The sequence below is a fragment of the Oncorhynchus mykiss genome, chromosome 6 (assembly GCF_057628025.1).
Source record: "Oncorhynchus mykiss isolate SJ-2025 chromosome 6, ASM5762802v1, whole genome shotgun sequence".
Taxonomy (NCBI): domain Eukaryota; kingdom Metazoa; phylum Chordata; class Actinopteri; order Salmoniformes; family Salmonidae; genus Oncorhynchus; species Oncorhynchus mykiss.
In genome coordinates, this window is record NC_143027.1 from 77956143 (window position 1) to 77983043 (window position 26901).

Here is a 26901-nt window from a genome sequence, read left to right on the forward strand (position 1 = left end):
ATATGGAGTTTCTGGAGGTGCTGACGGAAGGTCTGGAGAGAGTGCTGCTGGTGAGAGGAGGAGGACGAGAGGTCATCACTATCTACTCCTGACCTATCAGAAACCACTCTGGTCACAGGTCACGACACTGCCTCGACAGGAGACATTCCACCCCGATCACCGGGGGCACTGCAGCACCGGCAGCAGCATCCAGCCGATCCTCAACATACAGTACATACAAACTGTGCCAATTAATGATGGAATTAAGAGGACTTTTATTGTGGAATTTGAGGACCACAGAAAGCAATAATAATATGTCTGGCATTTCTGCGGAATGTATTGCCTTCCATGAGGACAGTAGCTTTTATAGATTACATGCTATAATTCCCTCATGAATCCCTTATTGCCAAGGCAACTAAAAGCTTGGGTCATTCACAAACCTATTTCTGCAATAGGAGACCATTAACAACTGCTACTTTTACACATACATCCATCAAACATGAATGTTCTATGTTCGACTGAGTCAGTATTTGTGTTGTTTGCAGAAAATAAGTTATGGTGGGCTTTCCCTCATCAAGGATTAGCTTGCCAGATAGCACAGTCTTGGGTGGTCCTTATGAAGGCATCTGTGTAGAGTGCCAATTTGAATTATTTTTTCACAACCTTTTTATGGTTGGTGGAATAGTAACTTTTATATTTATTTTCTTATTTATTTTCTCAACCTTCCCCCGATGAGGATAAGATTTTTCGTATTGTAGATAATGAAATGCCCGTTGGGGTATTTCAACAGATGGCACAGAGAGGGCTTGTAAATGTGGTTCCAGAGATTGTATCGAAACATAATTTTACTGGATTATTATTTGCAATTGTTGAAAGAGAAGAGGTTTTAAATAATTGACAATCATACATTACATTTAATCTACTATTTCTGTACAAAAGTCTTTATTATAGCTATGAAGACGACTTACAGGGGCAACTGAACAGAGTAGCATATGCACACATTTCCTTTTCTTTCCTGTAGACTGCAAGAGCTGTAAAGGCAAAGAGTATTTATCTGAACTTATCAATAAAATCATAGTTCAATTCTAGTTGAATAGGAAAATGAATCATCTTGACTTCAGATATATCAATGTGTTCAGAAAATAAGATGGTAGAAAAACAGAAAACACAAATAATTATTTACTTAAGAGAAAGGCAAAATAAATACGATATAACCTATGAATACAGAATGCAACATTCCTGAGATGACTGTAGGAGGCATTACAGTATATTAACATGTTACATACTGTTTCACTGTACACCCTTGTGAGGAAATGTTACATTAATGTTCATTTTAAGATGAAATCGTCACTTTCTATGAAATAGTTTCATTGTGAAACTCAAGTTTGTCTGATGGACATCAAGGTCCGTGTCCTCAGAGAAATAAAGATAGTTTGTAAAGGCCTCAGTATGACCTTGTGGCCTTGATTGTATCATTAAACAAACATAACACAGAGATATTTTTAGAATGAGATATGTAAAAAAAAAAGTTAAAAGTGATTTTTACATTAAACTCAATGTAATATAGTATCAAGTGTGTGCAGAGCTTTGTGTAAATATACAACTCCTTCAAGGTCAAAATGACCAAAACTAAAAATGAGATAAAGATCTTTGTAGGAAAGATCACATGTAAGCAAGTGACACAGTAAACACGTTAAAGCTTGTCACTGTCGGAGAAACATGTTTGTAGTGGATAGTGTATTGTAATACAACACTAGTAGTACTACTAAATAGGTTCCGGTACTCATTTTGGGTGCAAGTACTGTTTATATTTAGGTGCAGGAGCTCCACTATACTTTTGAGCTAATATTCCATAAGAGTAAAACGAGCTCAAGCAGTAGAGAATTTGAGGTGCCGGTACACAGTTCCAGTGGGCTCCTGCGCAAGTCAAGCACTGCTAGTTTAGTAACACTAAGGGCTAAATTCTATCAGATCCGTGCTAGCCGACATCCGGTTGTTTTGCCAGTGTTGAAGGTGGAACTGCGTTAGAGCTACTACTTATGTTACATTATGCAGACTCTGTCATTGAATGAAATTAAACCACACCGACTTTATATCCGACAAATCCCATGCAGCCGCATTAGAAGTTCATGTAGCCACATTACAAGTTCAAACACTCTAATGCGTAATGGTCTATTGTCTACATAGACTGACAAATCCCGCCATCCATATTAACATGAAAACATGCATTTCATAATATCTATTGTCGATAGAGCCTGCACTTTCTATTGTCGTTTTGAACATCTAATGTGTAGGGATAATAAGGAAGGGAGTGGTTGGTGACACAAAAGAGCAGCCACACACTTATTTGTCAGTTCACACTGCAGCTACACCTCCAATACTGCCAAAACATCCGCTATCAGGATATCGGTCAATGTGGGTTACCGCTGGATCTGATTGAATCCAGGCCATATTATAGTCTTAATGGTCCATCAGGACACAGAGGCAGGAGATTAGTATAACCATGGTCCAGACCAGACTCCTGGGGACCACCAGTTCACTGTGGCCCTTGGAGTACATCTGTTCCATCTTTGACATCTGGTGGTCAGGTCGCCTGAGTACCAGTCTGCAGGGGTTCTGAACCCCAGTCAAGTCGATCTGAGCTTCACTGGGGAGAGTTCCTTTCGCTTTCTGCCTGTCACGCTCCTGGGGGAGGGAGGGAGAGAGAAGTTTACACTGTGTTATGATGCTGTGACAGTGACTCTACTGAACAAGAAAAAACAAGTGGGATTTTCCATGCACTATACACGGCTCTTTTTCCAGTTCTCAGTTCCCTTCATACCACAAAGTACTCAGATGGACATTCAGTCCCAGACAGAGATGCCTTTCATTCCATTCATTCCTTTGATGTTACTACTGCAGGTGTTTTGATGGCTTTGATACAATACTCACACTGTAGCATTGAGCCTTTATAACGAGCAAAAACACAGAGCTTTTGTTCATTTAGCACTCACTTTCTCGACCTCCTTGAACACACGTAGGAAGTTGTGTCTGAGGACCCCGGACAACTCGTTCTCTGTCCAGTGTCTCTTCAGCAGCTCCTGGATCAGAGCGGGATACTTGGACACATCCTCTAATCCAAGAGGAAACCTTCAGACAGTAGAACATAACAGGCTATGTATTACTCAAACCCTCAGGCCACTTAAAATGCAGCTGCTATCTGTTACCAGTCTGCTTACAAAAAAGTTAGTCATTCTGATAGCATTCAAGCTGGAGCATAACATGGCTGTATTAATGAACCAACGCTGAATGTGCTGCTGTTACTCTGAGGTAAAGGTTCTTACTTAGAAGCTCCATCAAAGTCCCCTCCTATTCCTATTGACTCAGATCCAACCACCTTCCTAATGTGGGTAAAATGGTCTGCAAAAAGTAAGAGGAATATCAGAAGATACAGTGCCTTGAACGGCCCCCTTGAACTTTGCGACCTTTTGCCACATTTCAGGCTTCAAACATAAAGATATAAAACTGTATTTTTTTGTGAAGAATCAACAACAAGTGGGACACAATCATGAAGTGGAACGACATTTATTGGATATTTCAAACTTTTTTAACAAATCAAAAACTGAAAAATTGGGCGTGCAAAATTATTCAGCCCCTTTACTTTCAGTGCAGCAAACTCTCTCCAGAAGTTCAGTGAGGATCTCTGAATGATCCAATGTTGACCTAAATGACTAATGATGTTAAATACAATCCACCTGTGTGTAATCAAGTCTCCGTATAAATGCACCTGCACTGTAATAGTCTCAGAGGTCCGTTAAAAGTGCAGAGAGCATCATGAAGAACAAGGAACACACCAGGCAGGTCCGAGATACTGTTGTGAAGAAGTTTAAAGCCGGATTTGGATACAAAAAGATTTCCCAAGATTTAAACATCCCAAGGAGCACTGTGCAAGCGATAATATTGAAATGGAAGGAGTATCAGACCACTGCAAATCTACCAAGACCTGGCCGTCCCTCTAAACTTTCAGCTCATACAAGGAGAAGACTGATCAGAGATGCAGCCAAGAGGCCCATGATCACTCTGGATGAACTGCAGAGATCTACAGCTGAGGTGGGAGACTCTGTCCATAGGACAACAATCAGTCGTATATTGCACAAATCTGGCCTTTATGGAAGAGTGGCAAGAAGAAAGCCATTTCTTAAAGATATCCATAAGAAGTGTCGTTTAAAGTTTGCCACAAGCCACCTGGGAGACACACCAAACATGTGGAAGAAGGTGCTCTGGTCAGATGAAACCAAAATGGAACTTTTTGACAACAATGCAAAACATTATGTTTGGCGTAAAAGCAACACAGCTGAACACACCATCCCCACTGTCAAACATGGTGGTGGCAGCATCATGGTTTGGGCCTGCTTTTCTTCAGCAGGGACAGGGAAGATGGTTAAAATTGATGGGAAGATGGATGGAGCCAAATACAGGACCATTCTGGAAGAAAACCTGATGGAGTCTGCAAAAGACCTGAGACTGGGACGGAGATTTGTCTTCCAACAAGACAATGATCCAAAACATAAAGCAAAATCTACAATGGAATGGTTCAAAAATAAACATATCCAGGTGTTAGAATGGCCAAGTCAAAGTCCAGACCTGAATCCAATCGAGAATCTGTGGAAAGAACTGAAAACTGCTGTTCACAAATGCTCTCCATCCAACCTCACTGAGCTCGAGCTGTTTTGCAAGGAGGAATGGGAAAAAATGTCAGTCTCTCGATGTGCAAAACTGATAGAGACATACCCCAAGCGACATACAGCTGTAATCGCAGCAAAAGGTGGCGCTACAAAGTATTAACTTAAGGGGGCTGAATAATTTTGCACGCCCAATTTTTCAGTTTTTGATTTGTTAAAAAAGTTTGAAATATACAATAAATGTCGTTCCACTTCATGATTGTGTCCCACTTGTTGTTGATTCTTCACAAAAAAAATACAGTTTTATATCTTTATGTTTGAAGCCTGAAATGTGGCAAAAGGTCGCAAAGTTCAAGGGGGCCGAATACTTTCGCAAGGCACTGTAAGATAATCATAAGATAAATCATGTGTACACATGTTATTGATGTTCTTGATACTGGTCTTCTAAACAGGTCTTGATTGATAACAAGGCAGCCAATTTTGCGCTTAATTGTTTGATGCCAATAAACACTAATCAAAGGCAACTGCTCACCAGCCACAATGGAGATATTGGCTTGGCCATGGCAAGCCACAAACCCACTGTGCAGATTAACCATGATGAGTCCTCCGTTCTCCTTCTGAAACAACAACACACCCAGAAGAGAACATTAAAAAAACATTCCACACTTCCAGTGACCTTCCAGCCATGTAGATACAGTGCCTTCAGAATGTATTCACACCCCTTGACGGTTTCTGCATTTTGTTGTGTTACAGCCCAAATTTAAAATGGATTAAATTGAGATTTTGTTTCACTGGCCTACATAAAATACTCCATAATGTCAAAGTGAATTATGTTTTTAGACATTTTTACAAATTAATAAAAAATGACAAGCTGAAATGTCTTGAGTCAATAAGTATTCAACCCCTTTTATTATGGCAAGCCTAAATCATTTCAGGAGTAAAAATGTGCTTAATAAATCACATTTTGAGTTGCATGGACTCACTCGGATTGCAAAAATTGTGTTTAGCATTATTTTTTTAATTACTATTTCATCTCTGTACAACACATACAGATAATTGTAAGGTCCCTCAGTCGAGCTGTGAATTTCAAACACAGATTCAACCACAATGCCTCGCAAAGAAGGACATCTATTGGTAAATAGTTTATTTTTAATGGCAGACATTAAATAGCCCTTTGAGCATGCTGAAGTTATTAATTACACATTGGATGGTGTATCAATACACCCAGTCACTACAAAGATACAGGCGTCCTTCCTAACTCAGTTGCCGGAGAGGAAGGAAACCACCTAGGGATTTCACCATGAGGCCAATGGTCACTTTAAAACAGTTACAGAGTTGAATGGTTGTGATAGGAGAAAACTGAGGATGGATCAACAACATTGTAGTTATTCCACAATACTAACCTATGTGACAGAGTGAAAAGAAGGAAGCATGTATAGAATACAAATATTCCAAAACATGCATCCTGTTTGCAGTAAGGCACTGAACTAAAACAGCAAAAAAAATGTGGCAAAGAATACAAAGCATTATGTTTGGGGCAAATCTAAAACAACACATCACTTAGTACCACTCTTCATATTTTCAAGCATGGTGGTAGCCTCATGTTATGGGTATGCTTGTCATCGGCAAGGACTAGGGAGTTTTTTTAAATAAAAATAAATGGAATAGAGCTAAGCACAGGCAAAGTCCTAGAGGAAACCTCGGTTCAGTCGGCTTTTCAACAGACATTGGGAGACAAATTCACCTTTCAGCAGGACAATAAACTAAAACACAAGGCCAAAATATACACTGGAGTTTCTTACCAAGACGACATTGAATGTTCCTGAGTAGTCTGGTTACAGTGTTGACTTAAATCGTCTTGAAAATCTATGGCAAAACTTGAAAAGGGCTGTCTAGCAATGATCAACAACCAACTTGACAGAGTTTGAAGAATTTTGAAAATAATAATGTGCAAATATTTTACAATCCAGGTGTGCAAAGCTCTTACCGAGAAAGACTTGCATCTGTAATCGCTGCCAAAGGTGATTCAAAAATGTATTGATTCAGGAGTGTAAATACTTTTGTAAATTAGATATTTCTGGATTTCAGTTTCAATAAATTAGCAAACATTTCTAAAAACATGTTTTTCACTTTGTCTTAATGGGTTATTGTGTGTAGATGGAAAAAATATACAGTACCAGTCAAGAGTTTGGACACCTACTCATTCAAGGGTTTTTCTTTATTTTTACTATTTCTACATTGTGGAATAACATTTAAGACGACAAAACTATGAAAAAATCATGTAGTAACCCAAAAAGTGTTAAACAAATCCAGCCTTTGCCTTGATGACAGCTTTGCACACTCTTGGCATTCTCTGAACCAGCTTCACCTGGAATGCTTTTCCAACAGTCTTGAAGGAGTTCTCACATATGCTGAACACTTGTTGGCTCCTGGCTGCTTTTCCTTCCCTCTGCGGTCCAACTCATCCCATACCATCTCAATTGGGTTGAGGTCGGATGATTGTGGAGGCCAGGTCATCTGATGCTGCATTCCATCATTCTCCTTACACAGCCAGGAGGTGTGTTGGGTCATTGTCCTGTTGAAAAACAAATGATAGTCCCACTAAGCGCAAAGCAGATGGGATAGCGTGTCGCTGCAGAATGTTTTGATAGCCATGCTGGTTAAGTCTGCCTTGAATTATAAATAAATCACTGACAGTGTCATCAGAAAAGCACCCCTACACCATCACACCTCCTCCTCCATGCTTCACGGAGGGAACCACACATGTAGAGATCATCCGTTCACCTACTGTGCGTCTCACATAGACATAGCGGTTGGAACCAAAACTCTCAAATTTGGACTCATCAGACTAAAGGACAGATTTCCACCGGTCTAATGTCCATCGATCGTGTTTCTTGGCACAAGCAAGTCTCTTCTTCTTATTGGTGTCCTTTAGTAGTGGTTTCTTTGCAGAAATTTGACCATGAATGCCTGATTCACGCAGTCTCCTCTGAACAGTTGCTGTTGAGATTGTATGTTACTTGAACTCTGTGAAGCATTTATTTGGGATACAATTTCTGAGGCTGGTAACTCTAATGAACTTATCCTCTGCAGCGAAGGTAACTCTGAGTCTTCCTTTCCTGTGGCGGTCCTCAAGAGAGCCAGTTTCATCATAGCCCTTGGTGGATTTTGCGATTGCACTTGAAGAAATGTTCAAAGTTCTTGACATTTTCTGTATTGACTGACCTTCATGTCTTAAATTAATGATGGACTGGTGTTTCTCTTTGCTTATTTGAGCTGTTTTTGCCATATATGGACTTGGTCTTTTACCAAATAGGCTTATCTTTTGTAAACCACCTGTCACGACTCCCACCGAAGGTGGCTCCTCTTGCTGTTCGGGCGGCGCTCGGCGGTCGTTGTCACCGGTCTATTAGCTGCCACCGATCCACTTTTCCTTTTCTGTTAGTTTTGTCTTATTGGTTACACCTGTTTCTTGTTTAGGTTTTGGTTAGGGCTATTTAAGACGGTTATGTCCACCTGTGTTTGTGAGGGCTTGTTCCTCTGTTCATTTTTGTAGTTGTGCTATTTTCTTGTTTTCTCCGGACTGTTTGGATCCTGTTTTTGGGCCGGTCATTTGTATGCGCCTGGTGTTTTGGTGTGACCGTTTTCTGTGCCGGAATAAACACGATTGTCCTTTACCCCCTGCTCTGTGCACCTGACTCCGCACCCACTACTCCTAGAAGTGCGTAACACCACCCCTACCTTGTCACAACACAACTGATTTGCTCAAACGCATTAAGAAGGAAGAAATTCCAGAAATGTAAGACACACCAGTTAATTGAAATGCATTCCAGGTTACTACCTCATGAAGCTGATTGATAGAATGCCAAGAGTGTGCAAAGCTGTCATCAAGGCAAAGGTTGGCAACTTTGAAGAATCTCAAATATTAAATATATGTTGATTTGTTTAACACTTTTTTGGTTACTACATGATTCCAAATGTGTTATTTCATAGTTTTGATGTATTCACTATTATTCTATAATGTAGAAAATAGTAAAAATGAAGAAAAACCCTGGAATGAGTAGGTGTGTGCAAACCTTTGACTCATACTGTATATTTAATCCATTTGAATTCAGGCTGTAACACAACAAAATGTGGAATAAGTCAAGGGGTATGAATACTTTCTGAAGGCACTGCAAAACAGGAAATGCACATAAAGGACAAGTGGATTAAAGAAACATTGCAGAAAGGACACATCGTCAAAATATAATTCCAAAAGACTCTCCTGATAAGGAGTAAACACAGGCCACCCACAATGAGTGACCGTGCCGATGGTGGTTGAAAGGGGGGAGTGATGGAGGAGTGTTAGAGAGAGAGAGAAAGAGAGAGACAGACAGAGACAGAAAGTTCTTGCCAGGGGTCTCACCAGTTCGCGGAGCAGGTCATCAGGAACATTGCGGCTGTGGTTACACACGGCATGGGCTGAGGAGTGGCTGAAAATAACTGGAGTCTTAGAGATCTGCAGTACTGCCCTGGCTGTGGCCCAGGAACTATGGGACAGGTCTACTATCATCCCCAATCTGTTCATCTCCTTCACCACATCCTGAGAGAGAGAAAGACAGAGAGAGAGGGAAAGACAGAGAGAGGGAGAGAGAGAGAGAGAGAGAGAGAGAGAGAGAGAACAGGAAAAGCATGTTACCACTTGCTGTGAAGTTTCCCAGTAATTATATATTACGTGCTCTATGTACGTCATTGTGCATATCTGCTGACAAACATACAACACTGCGCCACTTATCTACAAACAGTAAACACTACAAACAGTAAACACTACAAACAGTAAAACGCTCAGTTGCGACTGAGGATCACATCAGTCTTACACAGCTCCCTAAAAATCGTCAAGGATCAAGAATGTTTGTGTACAACTCCTAGAGACTGTGAAGGAAAATGTTATGTTTGTGTATCAAATCAATGCTGCTTTTCTAATAACCATTTGGATGGGTTCATGCGAGTGACTGACTGAACGTGTATGGAGGAATCCTCTCTATCACTGATAAGCAACTTGGCAGTACACCCAGAACATTACTCTGACTGTTTCAGTTATTTCAGGTATTTCAGTTTCAAGGTCTCAACTTGGAGAGAGGAAGCCTCGTGAGGTATTGGTCCATCACATGCAGGAGCCAATGATGAATAATAAATCATGTCAATCATGCAAATATAACTCGTCTGTGTAAAAGTATGTAGGAGGCCTGAAGGGACCGCCCCTGCGTTCTAACCTCTCCAGCTTGTTGACTTCAGGTGTCCCTGAAGACATAAGTGTACCGAAATGTCATTACGCCTGAAGTGACCAGCGTAGGCTACAAGTATTGGCTTGAACACAGACTTAGTGTTAAAGGTTGACCTTACCTTACCGAAGTCTGTTAGGCTGTCATTTTCTCTTTGATAGACATCATAAATTGTTGAGGAGGACTCAGCCCTGAAGCAATAAAAAACGACTGTGTTATAGCCCAGTAGCGAGAAACTATGATGTCAAACCAAAATATAACAAATATTGTGCATGAGTCTAAGTTTTAATATCACATGCACAAGTACAGTGAAATGCCTTTCTTGCAAACTCAAAACCCAACAATGCAATAATCAATAACAATGTATTACAACAACAAAAAAACACAAGAAATAAGAATAAGAAATACGAAATACACAATAAAGTAAATAAGTAAGCATACTGTACAAGAAATACTTAAAAAGTCATATCCAATACCATATTCCATGTGCAGGGATACTGGAGTGATGAAGGTAGATATGTATAGGGGTAAGGGAGCTAGGCAACAGGATATAAGATAAACAGAGTAGCAGCAGCTTTCATGTGAGTGAGTGTGCAGGTGTGTAGAGTCAGTATATACAGTTGAAGTTGGAAGTTTACATACACCTTAGCCAAATACATTTAAACTCAGTTTTTTACCATTCCTGACATTTAATCCTAGTAAAAATTCCCTGTCTTAGGTCAGTTAGGATCACCACTTTATTTTAAGAATGTGAAATGTCAGAATAATAGTAGAGAGAATTATTTATTTCAGCTTTTATTTATTTCATCACATTCCCAGTGGGTCAGAAGTTTACATACACTCACTTAGTATTTGGTAGCATTGCCTTTAAATTGTTTAACTTGGGTCAAACGTTTCGGGTAGCCTTCCACAAGCTTCCCACAATAAGTTGGATGAATTTTGGAACATAACATGGGCTTGCTCCTACCTATCTCTCTGATTTGGTCCTGCCGTACATACCTACACGTACGCTACGGTCACAAGACGCAGGCCTCCTAATTGTCCCTAGAATTTCTAAGCAAACAGCTGGAGGCAGGGCTTTCTACTATAGAGCTCAATTTTTATGGAACGGTCTGCCTACCCATGTCAGAGACGCAAACTCGGTCTCAACCTTTAAGTCTTTACTGAAGACTCATCTCTTCAGTGGGTCATATGATTGAGTGTAGTCTGGCCCAGGAGTGGGAAGGTGAACGGAAAGGCTCTGGAGCAACGAACCGCCCTTGCTGTCTCTGCCTGGCCGGTTCCCCTCTTTCCACTGGGATTCTCTGCCTCTAACCCTATTACAGGGGCTGAGTCACTGGCTTACTGGGGCTCTCTCATACCGTCCCTGGGAGGGGTGCGTCACCTGAGTGGGTTGAGTCACTGATGTGATCATCCCCCCCCCCCCCTTGGGTTGTGCCGTGGCGGAGATCTTTGTGGGCTATACTCAGCCTTGTCTCAGGATGGTAAGTTGGTGGTTGAAGATATCCCTCTAGTGGTGTGGGGGCTGTGCTTTGGCAAAGTGGGTGGGGTTATATCCTTCCTGTTTGGCCCTGTCCGGGGGTGTCCTCGGATGGGGCCACAGTGTCTCCTGACCCCTCCTGTCTCAGCCTCCAGTATTTATGCTGCAGTAGTTTATGTGTCGGGGGGCTAGGGTCAGTTTGTTACATCTGGAGTACTTCTCCTGTCCTATTCGGTGTCCTGTGTGAATTTAAGTGTGCTCTCTCTAATTCTCTCTTTCTCTCTCTCTCTCGGAGGACCTGAGCCCTAGGACCATGCCTCAGGACTACCTGACATGATGACTCCTTGCTGTCCCCAGTCCACCTGGCCGTGCTGCTGCTCCAGTTTCAACTGTTCTGCCTTATTATTATTGGACCATGCTGGTCATTTATGAACATTTGAACATCTTGGCCATGTTCTGTTATAATCTCCACCCGGCACAGCCAGAAGAGGACTGGCCACCCCACATAGCCTGGTTCCTCTCTAGGTTTCTTCCCAGGTTTTGGCCTTTCTAGGGAGTTTTTCCTAGCCACCGTGCTTCTACACCTGCATTGCTTGCTGTTTGGGGTTTTAGGCTGGGTTTCTGTATTGCACTTTGAGATATCAGCTGATGTACGAAGGCTATGTAAATAAATTTGAATTTTGTCCCATTCCTCCTGACAGAGCTGGTGTAACTGAGTCAGGTTTGTAGGCCTCCTTGCTCACACACTCTTTTTCAGTTCTGCCCACAGATGTTCTATAGGATTGTGGTCAGGGCTATGTGGTGGCCACTCCAATATCTTGACTTTGTTGTCCCTAAGCCATTTTGCCACAACTTTGGAAGTATGCTTGGGGTCATTGTCCATTTGGAAGACCCATTTGCGACCAAGCTTTAACTGACACTCCCATTCTGGACAAGCTCATGGAGACACAGTGACTGGCACACAGACATTGTGGAGCCAAGAGATAATTTGTTCCCCCTCGATCACCCCTTCACATGGTTTAAAAGATATGTTAACATATGAAGACAAGCTTGACCTCTCCCCTCTCTGCGGCCCAAGTAACTGAACCCTGACAGAGAACAGATAACTGCAACCGGCCAACAGTATTATCCAATAATAGACATTCTAATGACATATCTCACATAAGCATAAACAAAAATAAATAAAGCATTTTATTTATAAATGTTACCTAAATAATTTTGATTCTGCCACGACACATTTGTGGAGTGGTTGAAAAATGAGTTTTAATGACTCCAACCTAAGTGTATGTAAACTTCCGACTTCAACTGTATGTATGTGTTAGTGAGCAAATTAAGGAGTGAGTGTTTGTGTGTGTGTTGGAGTGACAGTGTGTGTGAGTGTGTAGCACTCTGTGAGAGGGCAAATATTGAAATAAAAGGTAAATAAAGATACAAGGTAAACTCAGTCCGTGTAGCTATTTATCAGTTGTATCGCTTGGGGATAGAAGCTGTTCAAGAGCCTGTTGGTGTCAGACTTGATGCACCGGTACCTCTTACCATGCAGAGAAAATATATAGCAGAGAAAATAGTCTATGGCTTGGGGGGTTGGGGTCTTAGACAATTTTCTGGGTCTTCTTTTCATACTGCCTGAAATAGAGGTCCTGGATGGCAGGGAGCTCGGCCCCAGTGATGTACTGGGCTTTCTGCCTAAACCCTCTGTAGTGCCATGCGATCGAGTGCGGTGCTATTGCCACACCAAGCAATGATGCAACTAGTCAATATGCTCTCAATGGTAGAGCTGTAGAATCTTTCAGGATTTGATGGCCCATGCCAAACTTTTTCAACCTCCTGAGGGGGAAAAGGCACTGTCACGCCGTCTTCACGACTGTGCGTGTGTGTTTGGACCATTTTAAGACTTTAGTGATTTGGACACTAAGGAACTTCAAGCTGTCTACCTGCTCCACTGCCGCAACGTTGATGTGGATGGCGGCGTGCTCACCCCCCGTTTCCTGCAGTCCTCGATCAGCTCCTTGGTCTTGCTGGCGTTGAGGGAGAGGTTGTTGCTCCGGCACCACACTGCCAGGTCACTGACCTCCTCCCTGTAGGTTGACTCATCACCGCCGGGGTGAAGGCCTACCACTGTTGTGTTGGAGTCGTGCGTGGTCACACAGTTGTGGGTGAACAGGAAGCAAAGGAGGGGACTAAGCACACACCCCTGTGGGGCCCCTGTGTTGAGGGTCAGCGTACTGGAGGTGATGTTGTCTACCCTCACCAACTGGGGTCGGCCCGTCAGGAAGACCAGGATCCAGTTGCAGAAGGAGGTTTTCAGACCCAGAGTCTTATGCTTGGTGGTGAGATTGGTGAGATTGATGAGATTGAACGCTGAGCTGTAGTCAATGAACAGCATTCTCACATAGGTATTCCTCTTATCTAGGTAGGTGAGGGCAGTGTGGAGAGCAATAGAGATTGCATCGTCTATGGATTTGTTTGGGCGGTATACAAATCGGAGTGGGTCTAGGGTGGCTGGGATGGTAGAGATAATGTGTGCAATAAACAGTCTCTCAAAGCACTTTATGATTTCAGAAGTGAATGCTACAAGGCGGTAATCATTGTAGCATGAAGCCTTAGAGTTCTTAGGAACAGGGAGGATTGTGGTCATCTCAAAACGTGGGAATTACAGACTGGGACAAGGAGAGGTTGGAAATGACTGTGAATATGTCTGCCGGCGGAGCCTCGATGGTATTCGGAGCCTGTTGGTATTCGGTGGTATTCGGAGCCTGTTGGTATTCGGTGGTATTCGGAGCCTGTTGGTATTCGGTGGTATTCGGAGCCTGTTGGTATTCGGTGGTATTCGGAGCCTGTTGGTATTCGGTGGTATTCGGAGCCTGTTGGTATTCGGTGGTATTCGGAGCCTGTTGGTATTCGGTGGTATTCGGAGCCTGTTGGTATTCGGTGGTATTCGGAGCCTGTTGGTATTCGGTGGTATTCGGAGCCTGTTGGAATTCGGTGGTATTCGGAGCCTGTTGGTATTCGGTGGTATTCGGAGCCTGTTGGTATTCGGTGGTATTCGGAGCCTGTTGGTATTCGGTGGTATTCGGAGCCTGTTTAAGATGATTCCACCTTATTCCTATATTGTCCTTTTGCTCGTTTGATGACTGCGAGGAGGTCATAAGTGTGTGTGTGTGTGTGTGTGTGTGTGTGTGCGTGCATGTGTGTGTGTGTGTGCGTGTGCATGTGCTCACCAAGGCGTGTTGCAGGTGTGTGTGAGGGCCATGGAGCGAACCCCCAGCTGGTAAAACATACGCAGGGTTGGCAGGCTGCTGTCTATAGAATGACCTCCCTCAATGCTGATCAGACATGCTATCCTCTTAGTGTCATTTAGTCCTGTTGAATACACACACGATACACACACATCATCATCATCACACTGCTGTAAATTGGGCAGAAATATGTTTTTACCAGGCATCAACCCACTTACACATCCACGCATTTCCATATGCTGGTGGAAAGATCCATGTGGGATCCATGTGGGGCCAGAAGACCAGCTGGCAAGTGTCTCCTTGCCCAGTCTGTAAGCCCAACATGTTTGAAGCTGCCCACCATTATTCCTGTTCCTAAGAACTACAAGGTAACCTGCCTAAATGACTATCGTCCAGTACCACTCGCATCTGTATTTACGAAGTGCATTGAAAGGCTGGTCATGACACACATCACCACCATCATCCCAGACATCCTGGACCCACTCCAACAGATGATGCAATCTCAATTAAACTTCACACTGCTCTCTCCCACCTGGACAAGAGGGGAAATCACTATGAGAGAATACTGATCATAGACTACAGCTCAGTGTTCAACACCATAGTCCCCTCCAAGCTCATCACAAAGCTCGGGACCCTGGGACTGAACACCTCCTTCTGCAACTGGATCCTGGACTTCCTGACAGGCCGCCCCCGAGGTGGTGAGGGTAGGCAACAACACCTCCGCCATGCTGACCCTCAACACAGGGGCCCCTCAGAGTTGTGTGATTAGTCCACTCCTGTACTCCCTGTTCACCCACGACTGCGTGGCCACGCACGACTCCTAAACCTTCATCAAGTTAGCTGACAACGCGATGGTGGTAGGCCTGATTACCGACAGCAATGAGAAATCCTACTAGGATGAGATCAGAGACAACAGCCTCTCCCTCAATGTCAGTAAGGAACTGATCGTGGACTACAGGAAAAAGGGGGAGAGCACGCCCCCATCCACATCGTTGGGGCTGTAGTGGAGCAGGTTGGGAGCTTCAAGTTCCTTGGCATTCACATCACTATGGACTTAACATGGTCCACACACACTGAAAAGATTTGGCATGTGCCCTCGGATCCTCAAAAAGTTCTACAGCTGCACCATTGAGAGCATCTTGACTGGCTGCATTATCACTTGGTATGGTATGGCAAAGCGCCACAGAGGGTGGTGCGGACGGCCCAGTACATCACTTGGCCCGAGCTGCCTGCCATCCAGGACCTCTATATCAGGCAGTGTCATAGGAAATTCCCAGAAATTGCTAAAGACTTTAGCCACCCAAGACATAGACTGTTTTCTCTGCCACCGCCCTGCAAACGGTACCGGAGCATGGGCACTCAGAACAACAGGCTACAGAACAGCTTCTACCCCCAAGCCATAAGGCTGCTAAATAGTTCCTTAAATGGTTACCCTGGACTATCCCTGGACTATCTGTATTGACTCTATCTTGCACTGACTCTATACACACTCGCTAGACTATATACTGTATACACTATATACAGCATACACTCACTTACACACACTACACTGACATTCACACACGAAACCACACACATTCACATACAGTGCCTTGCGAAAGTATTCGGTCCCCTTGAACTTTGCGACCTTTTGCCACATTTCAGGCTTCAAACATAAAGATATAAAACTGTATTTTTTTGTGAAGAATCAACAACAAGTGGGACACAATCATGAAGTGGAACAACATTTATTGGATATTTCAAACTTTTTTAACAAATCAAAAACTGAAAAATTGGGTGTGCAAAATTATTCAGCCCCCTTAAGTTAATACTTTGTAGCGCCACCTTTTACTGCCATTACAGCTGTAAGTCGCTTGGGGTATGTCTCTATCAGTTTTGCACATCGAGAGACTGACATTTTTTCCCATTCCTCCTTGCAAAACAGCTCGAGCTCAGTGAGGTTGCATGGAGAGCATTTGTGAACAGCAGTTTTCAGTTCTTTCCACAGATTCTCGATTAGATTCAGGTCTGGACTTTGACTTGGCCATTCTAACACCTGGATATGTTTATTTTTGAACCATTCCATTGTAGATTTTGCTTTATGTTTTGGATCATTGTCTTGTTGGAAGACAAATCTCCGTCCCAGTCTCAGGTCTTTTGCAGACTCCATCAGGTTTTCTTCCAGAATGGTCCTGTATTTGGCTCCATCCATCTTCCCATCAATTTTAACCATCTTCCCTGTCCCTGCTGAAGAAAAGCAGGCCCAAACCATGATGCTGCCACCACCATGTTTGACAGTGGGGATGGTGTGTTCAGCTGTGTTGCTTTTACGCCAAACATAACGTTTTGCAATGTTGCCAAAAAGTTCAATTTTGGTTTCATCTGACCAGAGCACCTTCTTCCACATGTTTGGTGTGTCTCCCAGGTGGCTTGTGGCAAACATTAAACAACACTTTTTATGGATATCTTTAAGAAATGGCTTTCTTCTTGCCACTCTTCCATAAAGGCCAGATTTGTGCAATATACGACTGATTGTTGTCCTATGGACAGAGTCTCCCACCTCAGCTGTAGATCTCTGCAGTTCATCCAGAGTGATCATGGGCCTCTTGGCTGCATCTCTGATCAGTCTTCTCCTTGTATGAGCTGAAAGTTTAGAGGGACAGCCAGATCTTGGTAGATTTGCAGTGGTCTGATACTCCTTCCATTTCAATATTATCGCTTGCACAGTGCTCCTTGGGATGTTTAAAGCTTGGGAAATATTTTTGTATCCAAATCAGGCTTTAAACTTCTTCAAAACAGTATCTCGGACCTGCCTGGTGTGTTCCTTGTTCTTCATGATGCTCTCTGCGCTTTTAACGGACCTCTGAGACTATCACAGTGCAGGTGCATTTATACGGAGACTTGATTACACACAGGTGGATTGTATTTATCATCATTAGTCATTTAGGTCAACATTGGATCATTCAGAGATCCTCACTGAACTTCTGGAGAGAGTTTGCTGCACTGAAAGTAAAGGGGCTGAATAATTTTGCACGCCCAATTTTTCAGTTTTTGATTTGTTAAAAAAGTTTGAAATATCCAATAAATGTCGTTCCACTTCATGATTGTGTCCCACTTGTTGTTGATTCTTCACAAAAAAATACAGTTTTATATCTTTATGTTTGAAGCCTGAAATGTGGCAAAAGGTCGCAAAGTTCAAGGGGGCCAAATACTTTCGCAAGGCACTGTATGTACACTTTTAGTTTTTTTTAGGGAGAACAAATACTAAAATCCCCAGGAATTCAGAAAGAATATACAATAACTAACCCAAGTATTCTCACAACTAAAAAAAGAAACATGATCATGTCTCAATGTAATCAAAGTATGAAACTATTGTTATTTTCAAATGATATCTCTTATTGGGCCTATTTGTGGTCCATTTACAGTGTACAAATTATTATAATTATGTTACCGGCCAACGACCATTCTCACCAAAAAATATCAGCCCGTGGCTGAATCATACCTTCAGCAGATGTAACTAGCTCCAGTTCTGGGTTCTCTGTACACATACGGTTGATCACGTCTATCTGTTCCAGTGTGAGCCTCACAGCATCCTTCGCCTGGGCGCCACACAACACGTAGGCTGCAAACACCTGATCAGAGCATGGGATGGGGCAGAGACAAAGCAGGGGGTCAGAGAGCAACACTTGAGTTAGAAGGGTATTATGGCTTTAGTACAACTCAGTGTGCACATGCACGGACACACATACACACTCACACAAACATGCACATGCATACACACGCACACACACACACTTAGGCTACTATTAACCATATATTAACCTACCTGAGCGCCGACATGTCCTGTTGTGAGTCTGTTGATGTCCGTGGCCACTTTGCTGATGTTGTGCAGGTCAACCTGACTCAGTCTGTTGTCGTGGAGAATCCTCAGCATCAAAGCTAGGTCATTATGTCTAGGAGAGAGAGAGATGAGGCAGTCAGATGTAATAGAGGCGAGGGACTCAAGGTGGAGCCGGAGGGAGACATTTTTATGTATCAAATTTCTAAAGCGACAGCTCCATACAGTACCACGTGTGTGTGGGCGAGTTACATACTGAATTACTCAGTATGGGATGATAAGTATTTGTATTTGGAACCGCACTTGTTCTGGATACTTGGTGGTGAAGTTCCAAAAGTTTACTGTTGAAAATCCATGAGCTATTCATATTTTAGGCTGCATGCATATGGTATGGCAAAAAAGGTCTATGTATCTATGCACAGACAAATATATCATCAACCAATAATAAGGGATACTGTAGGATAAACTTGTCTCTATTTTAGGAATAGAATAACTAAGACAACTTTCCTCTGTTTACTTACCCATCAATCAAAGGATATTTTGTCATCAAGCCAAATGCACTTCCTGTTGTAGGATCTCCCGATGTCATCCCACAGAGAAAACACAGCATCAAGTTCGTCCCCAGGTTTAGAAAATCACCTCCATGGAGTATCCACGATATCATATTCTATAAATAAAATTATTTTAAGACGTGGTAACTTCAATTAGTCCAGTACTTTTAACTTTTGGTACCACTTTAAACAAACTACAATGTATAAACTCTTTATCAAATCAAATCCAATTGTATTAGTCACATGTGCCGAATACAACAGGTGTAGTAGACCTTACAGTGAAATGCTTACTTACAAGCCCTAAAACAACAATGCAGTTTAAGAATATTTTTGTTGTTGTTAGAAAATAGAAAAATTACAAATAATTAAAGAGCAACAATAAAATAACAGTAGTGAGGCTATATACAAGGGATTCCGGTACAGAGTCAATGTGTGGGGGCACAGGTTAGTCAAGGTAATTGAGGTAATATATACAGTACCAGTCAAAAGTTTGGACACACCTACGCATTCAAGGGTCTTTCTTTATTTTTACTATTTTCTACATTGTAGAATAACAGTGAAGACATCAAAACTATGAAATAACACATATGGAATCATGTAGTATCCAAAGTGTTAAACAAATCCAAATTTATTTTAGATTTCAGATTCTTCAAAGTAACCACCCCTTGCCTTTATGACAGCTTTGCACACTCTTGGCATTCTCTCAACCAGCTTCACCTGGAATGCTTTTCCAACAGTCTTGAAGGAGTTCCCACATATGCTTAGTACTTGTTGCTTTTCCTTCACTCTGCGGTCCAACTCATCCCAAACCTCAATTGGGTTGAGATTGGGTGATTGTGGAGGCCAGGTCATCTGATGCAGCACTTCACCCCTCTCCTTCTTGGTCAAATAGCCCTTACACTGCCTGGAGGTGTGTTGGGTCATTGTCCTGTTGAAAAACAAATGATAGCCCCACTAAGCGCAAACCAGATGGGATGGTGTATCGCTGCAGAATGCTGTGGTAGCCATGCTGGTTAAGTGTGCCTTGAATTATAAATAAATCACTGACAGTGTCACCAGCAAAGCACCCCCACACCATCACACCTCCTTCTTAATGCTTCACGGTGGGAACCACACATGTAAAGATCATCTGTTCACCTACTCTGCGTCTCACAAAGACATTCTAAGAGTGTGCAAAGCTGTCACCAAGGCAAAGGGTGGCTACTTTGAAGAATCTCAAATCTCAAATATATTTAGAATTGTTTAACACTTTTTTGGTTACTACATGATTCCATATGTGTTATTTCATAGTTTTGATGTCTGCACTATTATTGTGCAAAGTAGAAAATATTAAAAATGATGAAAACCCCTGGAATGAATAGGTGTGTCCAAACTTTTGACTGGTACTGTACATGTAGGTAGAGGTAAAGTAACTATGCATAGATAACAAACAGAGAGTAGCAGCAGCGTAAAAATGCAAATAGTCCGGATAGCCATTTGATTAGCTGTTCAGGAGTCTTATGGCTTGGGGGTGGAAGCTGTAAGAAGTCTTTTGGACCTAGATTGGTGCTCCTGTACTGCTTGCCGTGGTATAGAGAGAACAGTCTATGACTTGGGTGGCTGGAGTCTTTGGCAATTTTTAGGGCCTTACTCTGACTCCACCTGGTATAGAGGTCATGGATGGCAGGAAGCTTGGCCCCAGTGATGGTCTGGGCCGCACACACTACCCTCTGTAGTGCCTTGCGGTCGGAGGCAGAACAGTTGCCATACCAGGCAGTGATGTTACCAGTCAGGATGCTCTCAAGATGTCTCATCGTTGTTGGTGACCACCACTGTTGTGTCGTTGGCAATCTTAATGATGGTGTTGGAGTTGTGCTTGGCCATGCAGTCATGCATGATCAGGGAGAACAGGAGGGGACTGAGCACACACCCTTGTGGGGCCCAGTGTTGAGGATCAGCGTGGCAGATGTGTTGTTACCTACCCTCAGGAAGTCCAGGATCCAGTTGCAGAGGAAGGTGTTTAGTCCCAGGGTCCATAGCTTAGTGATGAGCTTTGAGGGCACTATGGTGTTGAATGCTGAGCTGTAGTCAATGAATAGCATTCTCACGTAGGTGTTCCTTTTGTCCATGTGGGAAAGGGCAGTGTGGATAGCAATAGAAATTGAGTCATCTGTGGATCTGTTGGGGTGGTATGCAAATTGGAGTGGGTCTAGGGTTTCTGGGATAGTGGTGTTCATGTGATCCATGACCATTCTTTCAAAGCACTTCATGGCTACAGACATGAGTGTTACGGGCCATTAGTCATTTAGGAAGGTTACCTTTGTGTTCTTGGGCACAGGGACTATGGTGGTCTCCTTGAAACATAATGGTATTACAGACTTGGTCACGGAAAGGTTGAAAAAATCAGTGAAGACACTTGCCAGTTTGTCAGTGCATGCTCTGAGTACACGTCCGGGTAATCTGTCTGGCCCTGCAGCCTTGTGAATGTTGACCTGTTTAAAGGTCGTACTCACATCGGCTCCTGAGACCATGATCCCACAGTCATCCAGAACAGCTGGTGCTCTCATGCATGATTCGGTGTTGCTTGCCTCGAAGCAAGCATAGAAGTCATTTAGCTCATCTGGTAGGCTTGTGTCACTGGGAAGCTCGCAGCTGTGCTTCCCTTTGTAGTCCATAATAGTTTGCAAGCCCTGCCACATCCGACGGGTGACGGAGATGGTGTAGGACAATTCAATCTTAGTCCTGTATTGACACTTTGCCTGTTTGATGGTTTGTTAGAGGGCATAGCGGGATTTCTTATAAGCGTCCGGGTTAGAGTCCCACTCCTTGAAAGCGGCAACTCAGTGCGGATGTTGCCTGTAATCCATGGCTTCTGGATGGGATATGTACAAACGGTCACTGTTAGGACGACATCATCGATGCACTTATTTATGAATCCAGTGACTGATGTTGTGTACTCCTCAATGCCATTGGAAGAATCCCGGAACATATTTCATTCTGTCCTAGCAAAACAGTCCTGTAGCTTAGCATCTACGTCATCTGACAACTTCCGTATTGAGCGAGTCACAGGTAGTTCCTGCTTTAGTTTTTGCTTGTTAGCAGGAATCTAGAGGATAGAGTTATGGTCAGATTTGCCAAATGGAGGGATAGGGAGAGCTTTGTACGCATCCTTGTGTGTGGAGTAAAGGTGGTCTAGAGTTTTTTTCCCTCTGGTTACACATGTAACATGCTGGTAGAAATGAGGTAAAACAGATTTAAGTTTCCCTGCATTAAAGTCCCCAGCCACTAGGAGCGCCGCCTCTGGATGAGAATTGTCTTGTTTTATTATGGCCTTATACAGCTCGTTGAGTGTGGTCTTAGTGTCAGCTTCAGTTTGTGGTGGTAAATAGACAGCTACGAAAAACTCTCTTGGTAAATAGTGTGAGATACTCTACCTCAGGCGAGCAAAACCTCAAGTCTTCCTTAATATTAGATTTCGTGCACCAGCTGTTATTTACATATTGACACAGACCGTCACTCCTTGCCTTACCGGAGGCAGCTGTTCTATCTTGCCGATGCACGGAAAACCCAGCCACCTGTATGTTATACATGTCATCATTCAGCCACAACTCGATGAAACATAAGATATTACAGTTTTTAACGTCCCATTGGTAGGTTAGTCTTGATCGGAGCTCATCCATTTTATTATCCTATGATTGCACGTTGGCTAATAGGACTGATGGTAGAGGCGGATTACCCACTTGCAGTCGAATTCTTACAAGGCACCACGACTTATGTCACCGATATCTGTCTCTTCTTCATGCAAATGATGGGGATTTGGGACTTGTCCAGTGTCTGAAGTAAATCACTGGCGTCCGACTCCTTAAAGAAAAAATCTTTGTCCAGTACGAGGTGAGTAATTGCTGTCCTGATATCCAGAAGCTCTTTTCGGGGGTCATAAGAGACAGTGGCAGAAACATTATGTAAAAAATAAGTTAGAGCCCATAAAATGGCGACCATTTCCTCCGGCGCAATTCTGCTTATATGGCATTCATAAAGCCTTAATAAGCATGACATAATTTATAAACAAAGTAATACTGTATAACGTGTGATATGAAAGGTCTCGGCCTATATATAAATCCAGGGCTTTGGCAAATGTGATCCTTTGCTACTAATTATGAAGTATGAAATTTGCTTAAAGGGGCAATCAGCACAGGCTACATACATTTTATTTTTACAAATTAATAGTATGCGTAAAAAGGCCGTCCTGCTCCTCGCCTCTCTACCTAACTTCACCGCACAGTCCCTTCAGTTTCCCTTCAGTCCCGTTAGTTTGGCTGCTCAGCCTACCTTCGTTATCCCTCACCCATCATAGCCCTGCCATTCCCAACCAATCAGAGCTCTTGGAAATGTGCATCTGGACTCTGAACACCGTACCCACCCACTCAGATCAGACTGTTATCATCATCCGAAGGGAGAAGACGCATGTTTTGGAGAGCTTTGTATTGTCGACGGCAACAGGAATGTCTGAATGTTGTGCCAAGTAACTGGTTTCTCTCTCTCTCCAAGAGGAGAATGTTTAAGTTCATGTTTATATTGATACTGTGTTTATAGCCCTTTATAGACATGTTGTAAGTGTAATGCCATTTCCATTTATTTATGTACATATAGGTATAGTGTATAGTTATAATCCTTAACTAATACTGTTAACATGTGTGAAAATCTTTGGCTTATAGAACCACAACAATAAGATCCCACGTCAATCAGATTACCAAATCCATATAAACCTCTTCAAATGGAAACAGATGTGTCTGCGTGTGTGTGTATGGTGGTGACTGTCAAGAGTACTGTGATGGGCCTCAACATCAGGTTCTAACTGGACAGCACTATAGAGGACAGAACCAAACCAATCTGTTGAGTTAGGGCATTCACAGCCGACCGCTCAGACGGGTGAGGGCATTCACAGCCGACCGCTAAGACGGGTGAGGGCATTCACAGCCGACCGCTCAGACGGGTGAGGGCATTCACAGCCGACCGCTCAGACGGGTGAGGGCATTCACAGCCGACCGCTCAGACGGGTGAGGGCATTCACAGCCGACCGCTAAGACGGGTGAGGGCATTCACAGCCGACCGCTCAGACGGGTGAGGGCATTCACAGCCGACCGCTCAGACGGGTGAGGGCATTCACAGCCGACTGCTCAGACGCTGTGAATGCCCTCACCTGTCTGAGCGGTCGGCTGTGAATGCCCTAACTCAACAGATGGGCATTCACAGCCAACCGCTCAGACGGGTGAGGGCATTCACAGCCGAACGCTCAGACGGGTGAGGGCATTCACAGCCGACTGCTCAGACGCGTGAGGGCATTCAAAGCCAACCGCTCAGACGGGTGAGGGCATTCACAGCCGACCGCTCAGACGGGTGAGGGCATTCACAGCCGACCGCTCAGACGGGTGAGGGCATTCACAGCCGACTGCTCAGACGGGTGAGGGCATTCACAGCCAACCGCTCAGACGGGTGAGGGCATTTACAGCCGACCGCTCAGACGGGTGAGGGCATTCACAGCCAACCGCTCAGACGGGTGAGGGCATTCACAGCCGACCGCTCAGACGGGTGAGGGCATTCACAGCCGACCGCTCAGACGTGTGAGGGCATTCACAGCCGACCGCTCAGACGGGTGAGGGCATACCAGCCAACCGTTTTTTCTTGGTCTAGACAGATTTTTATTTTTTATGTAACCTTTATTCAACTAGGCAAGTCAGTTAAGAACAAATTCTTATTTACAATGATGGCCTACCCCGGCCAGACCCGAACGACGCTTGGCCAATTGTGTGCCGCTCCCTATGGGACTCCCAATCACGGCCGGTTGCGATACGGCCTGGAATCAAACCAGGGTCTGTAGTGACGAGGCAGTGCCTTCGACCGCTGCGCCACTCGGGAGCCCATTATGGATTTAGTGACCAACAGTTCTTTACATGGTCTGTATTTTCTCTGGATTTAGCGACCAATAGATTTTACAATATGTACAGATTGATTCTTGAAGAATAAAATGTATAGAATGCCTCATGAGTTTAGTTCAACTGTCGTACCCCATCAGAATCCAAAATATAAGCCTGTTGTACTCCAATGTTTGTAAATAAAGTAAATGTGAACAAACACTCAAAACATGATTAAAACTACATGATGAACTGGGTGGTTCAAGCCCTGAATGCTGATTTGCTGACAGCCGTGGTATACCAGACACGGGTATGACAAAACACTTATTTTTGTCATATGGGTATGACAAAACGGCTATGACAAAACACTTATTTTTACTGCTCTAATTACGTTGATAACCAGTTTATAATAGCAATAAGGCACCTCAGGGTTTGTGGTATATGGCCAATACACCACGGCACTCTGCATTGTCTTGTGCTTAAAAACAGCCCTTAGCCGTACACCCCTCGTGCCTTATTGTTTAAATATAATGTTATTATGGATGGTCAGTCCTTGCATACATAGCTCTGTCTATGAATAAGAGAGTGGTTACATTTCTCCAGCTGTATCCCTCAGTTTTTTACTGCAACATAGGCGGGATGACGGCTTAGTTATTATTTATTCTGCTGACTTTCGCTTTAGTGATGGTTTCATAAGCATCTATAGGCCTATTGGCTTTATAAAGGGTTTATGAAGGCTTCATTAATCGTTAAAAATTGTAGTTCGTTTAAATTTGAACATAACATTTAAAGTAACTTTTACAGTTAATGGGTTTAACAGTTTTAACGAGTGAACAAAAACATCACGTAACTAAAAATATGATGCAAATAGGCCTATAAATTACGGAAATTCTATTTAAAAAAAACATAATAATTCAGTAAATCTAGCCAACATAATTATTTAAACAGTAAAGTATTTTTAGAAAAACAAAACTCACAGTGCAAGTTGTTCGATCAGCTAAATCCGAACATCACAATTCAATAATGTGAACTTTCTAGCTCCCTCCGCCCAGATGTAGGCTACGTGAGTAACTGAAATACATCGTACTGTAACGTATATAATAGATCGAGTACATTACGCAGTGTGGTCATAGAGATGGGATTAGTGCCATCTACTGTCCAATCTAACTAAGAACACTATGGGCCAGTTTCCCAGAGATAGATTAGCCTAAACCTAGATCTAGAAATAAAAATGATTTCAATGGAAATCCCCATTGGTCATGTTTTTTTGTCCAGCTGTGTCCAGGAAGCCAGCCCTTTAAAGGCACAATCTGCAGTTGCCACATACATTTTTGGATATATAAATTAATATGTACCCATTGATTTTTTAAATAATATAGAATTTATGCTTCATGAGTTTAATTCAACTGTCATACCCCATCAGAACCCAAAATATAAACGTGCTTTTCTCCAATGTTGGTAAACCTTGTAAACGTAAACAAACACTGTATAGCCTCAAAACATGCTTAAAACTATAAGGTTCATATATTGCATCCACAGCTATGTCTATGCATTTGAGAGTGGTTACATTTATCTAGGCCCATCCTTGAGCTTTTTACCGGAACAGAGGGGGGCGACCGCTTTGTTATTATTTCAACTAAGGATTGCCCCTTTAAGTATTGTACTCATAGCCTAATCTCAGAAATCCCAGACCTAGGTGTGTATGCTGGAACACTGAGGGTATTTGATTAATGACCTGGTTAAACTGGGTTAGTGTAGATTGCATTCGTTTTGGAACTGGCTGCCTCCCGGGCGTGAGTCAGGTGCTCCATTTCGGCTCAAAACAAAAGTGGCCATAGGTTAAGCATGTTGAATAAATTGTAGGACTCTGTTTTCACGTGCAAAAATTATTGCTTTTGATAAAAACACTGTCTGCATTCCCAATGAAAGAGTTAGGAAAAAAAATGGTTAAAGAGGATGTAGGTTTCTGAACGATGCATCATGCTGCCTTGTTGACAACATGACCAAGCGGAGCAGATTACT

General features: G+C 43.0%; 2 protein-coding genes across 9 annotated transcripts in view; one reads left to right on the plus strand and one right to left on the minus strand.

The window, feature by feature from the left end:
* Positions 1 to 1548, plus strand: part of LOC110526617 (solute carrier family 12 member 4) — a 75023-nt gene extending 73475 nt beyond the window's left edge. For all 5 annotated transcript variants that reach the window (XR_016496885.1, XM_090238922.1, XM_021607733.3 and 2 more), the window contains exon 24: positions 1 to 1548. Coding sequence is in view for 4 of the 5 variants with exons in the window: in XM_090238922.1 (XP_090095048.1) it covers positions 1 to 92 (92 nt within the window). In the remaining variant the exon portion in view is untranslated.
* LOC110526618 (dipeptidase 2) lies at positions 893 to 26170 on the minus strand. Of its 4 annotated transcripts, none has more exons than XR_016496886.1 (12): positions 25857 to 26140; positions 19706 to 19916; positions 18959 to 19104; positions 18426 to 18552; positions 18102 to 18231; positions 14603 to 14744; positions 10023 to 10092; positions 9046 to 9222; positions 5173 to 7215; positions 3303 to 3378; positions 2973 to 3108; positions 893 to 2664 (listed from the first exon to the last, which is right to left on the minus strand). XR_016496886.1 is itself a non-coding variant. In XM_090238927.1 (12 exons), exons 2-12 carry the CDS (start codon positions 19910 to 19912, stop codon positions 2440 to 2442), a joined length of 1521 nt encoding a protein of 506 aa, XP_090095053.1. In that variant the 5' UTR covers positions 19913 to 19916; positions 25857 to 26140; the 3' UTR covers positions 893 to 2439. The 4 variants fall into 4 exon arrangements, 2 of the variants coding, with proteins under 2 accessions (XP_090095053.1, XP_021463411.3); XM_090238927.1 differs by having other exon boundaries at positions 5173 to 5257; XR_016496887.1 differs by lacking the exon at positions 19706 to 19916 and having other exon boundaries at positions 25857 to 26118.
* Positions 26171 to 26901: the final 731 nt, after the last annotated feature.

Bases quoted from the DNA above. Each gene is read 5' to 3' on its own strand.
- LOC110526618 (XM_090238927.1), bottom strand. From the start codon at position 19,912: ATGACCCAACACACCTCCAGGCAGTGTAAGGGCTATTTGACCAAGAAG. The intron at 18,553-18,958 runs GTAAGTAAACAG...TCTCTCTCCTAG, and splicing joins AAATATCCTTTGATTGATGG to ACATAATGACCTAGCTTTGA. The intron at 2,665-2,972 runs GTGAGTGCTAAA...TCCCTCCCCCAG, and splicing joins TGTTCAAGGAGGTCGAGAAA to GAGCGTGACAGGCAGAAAGC.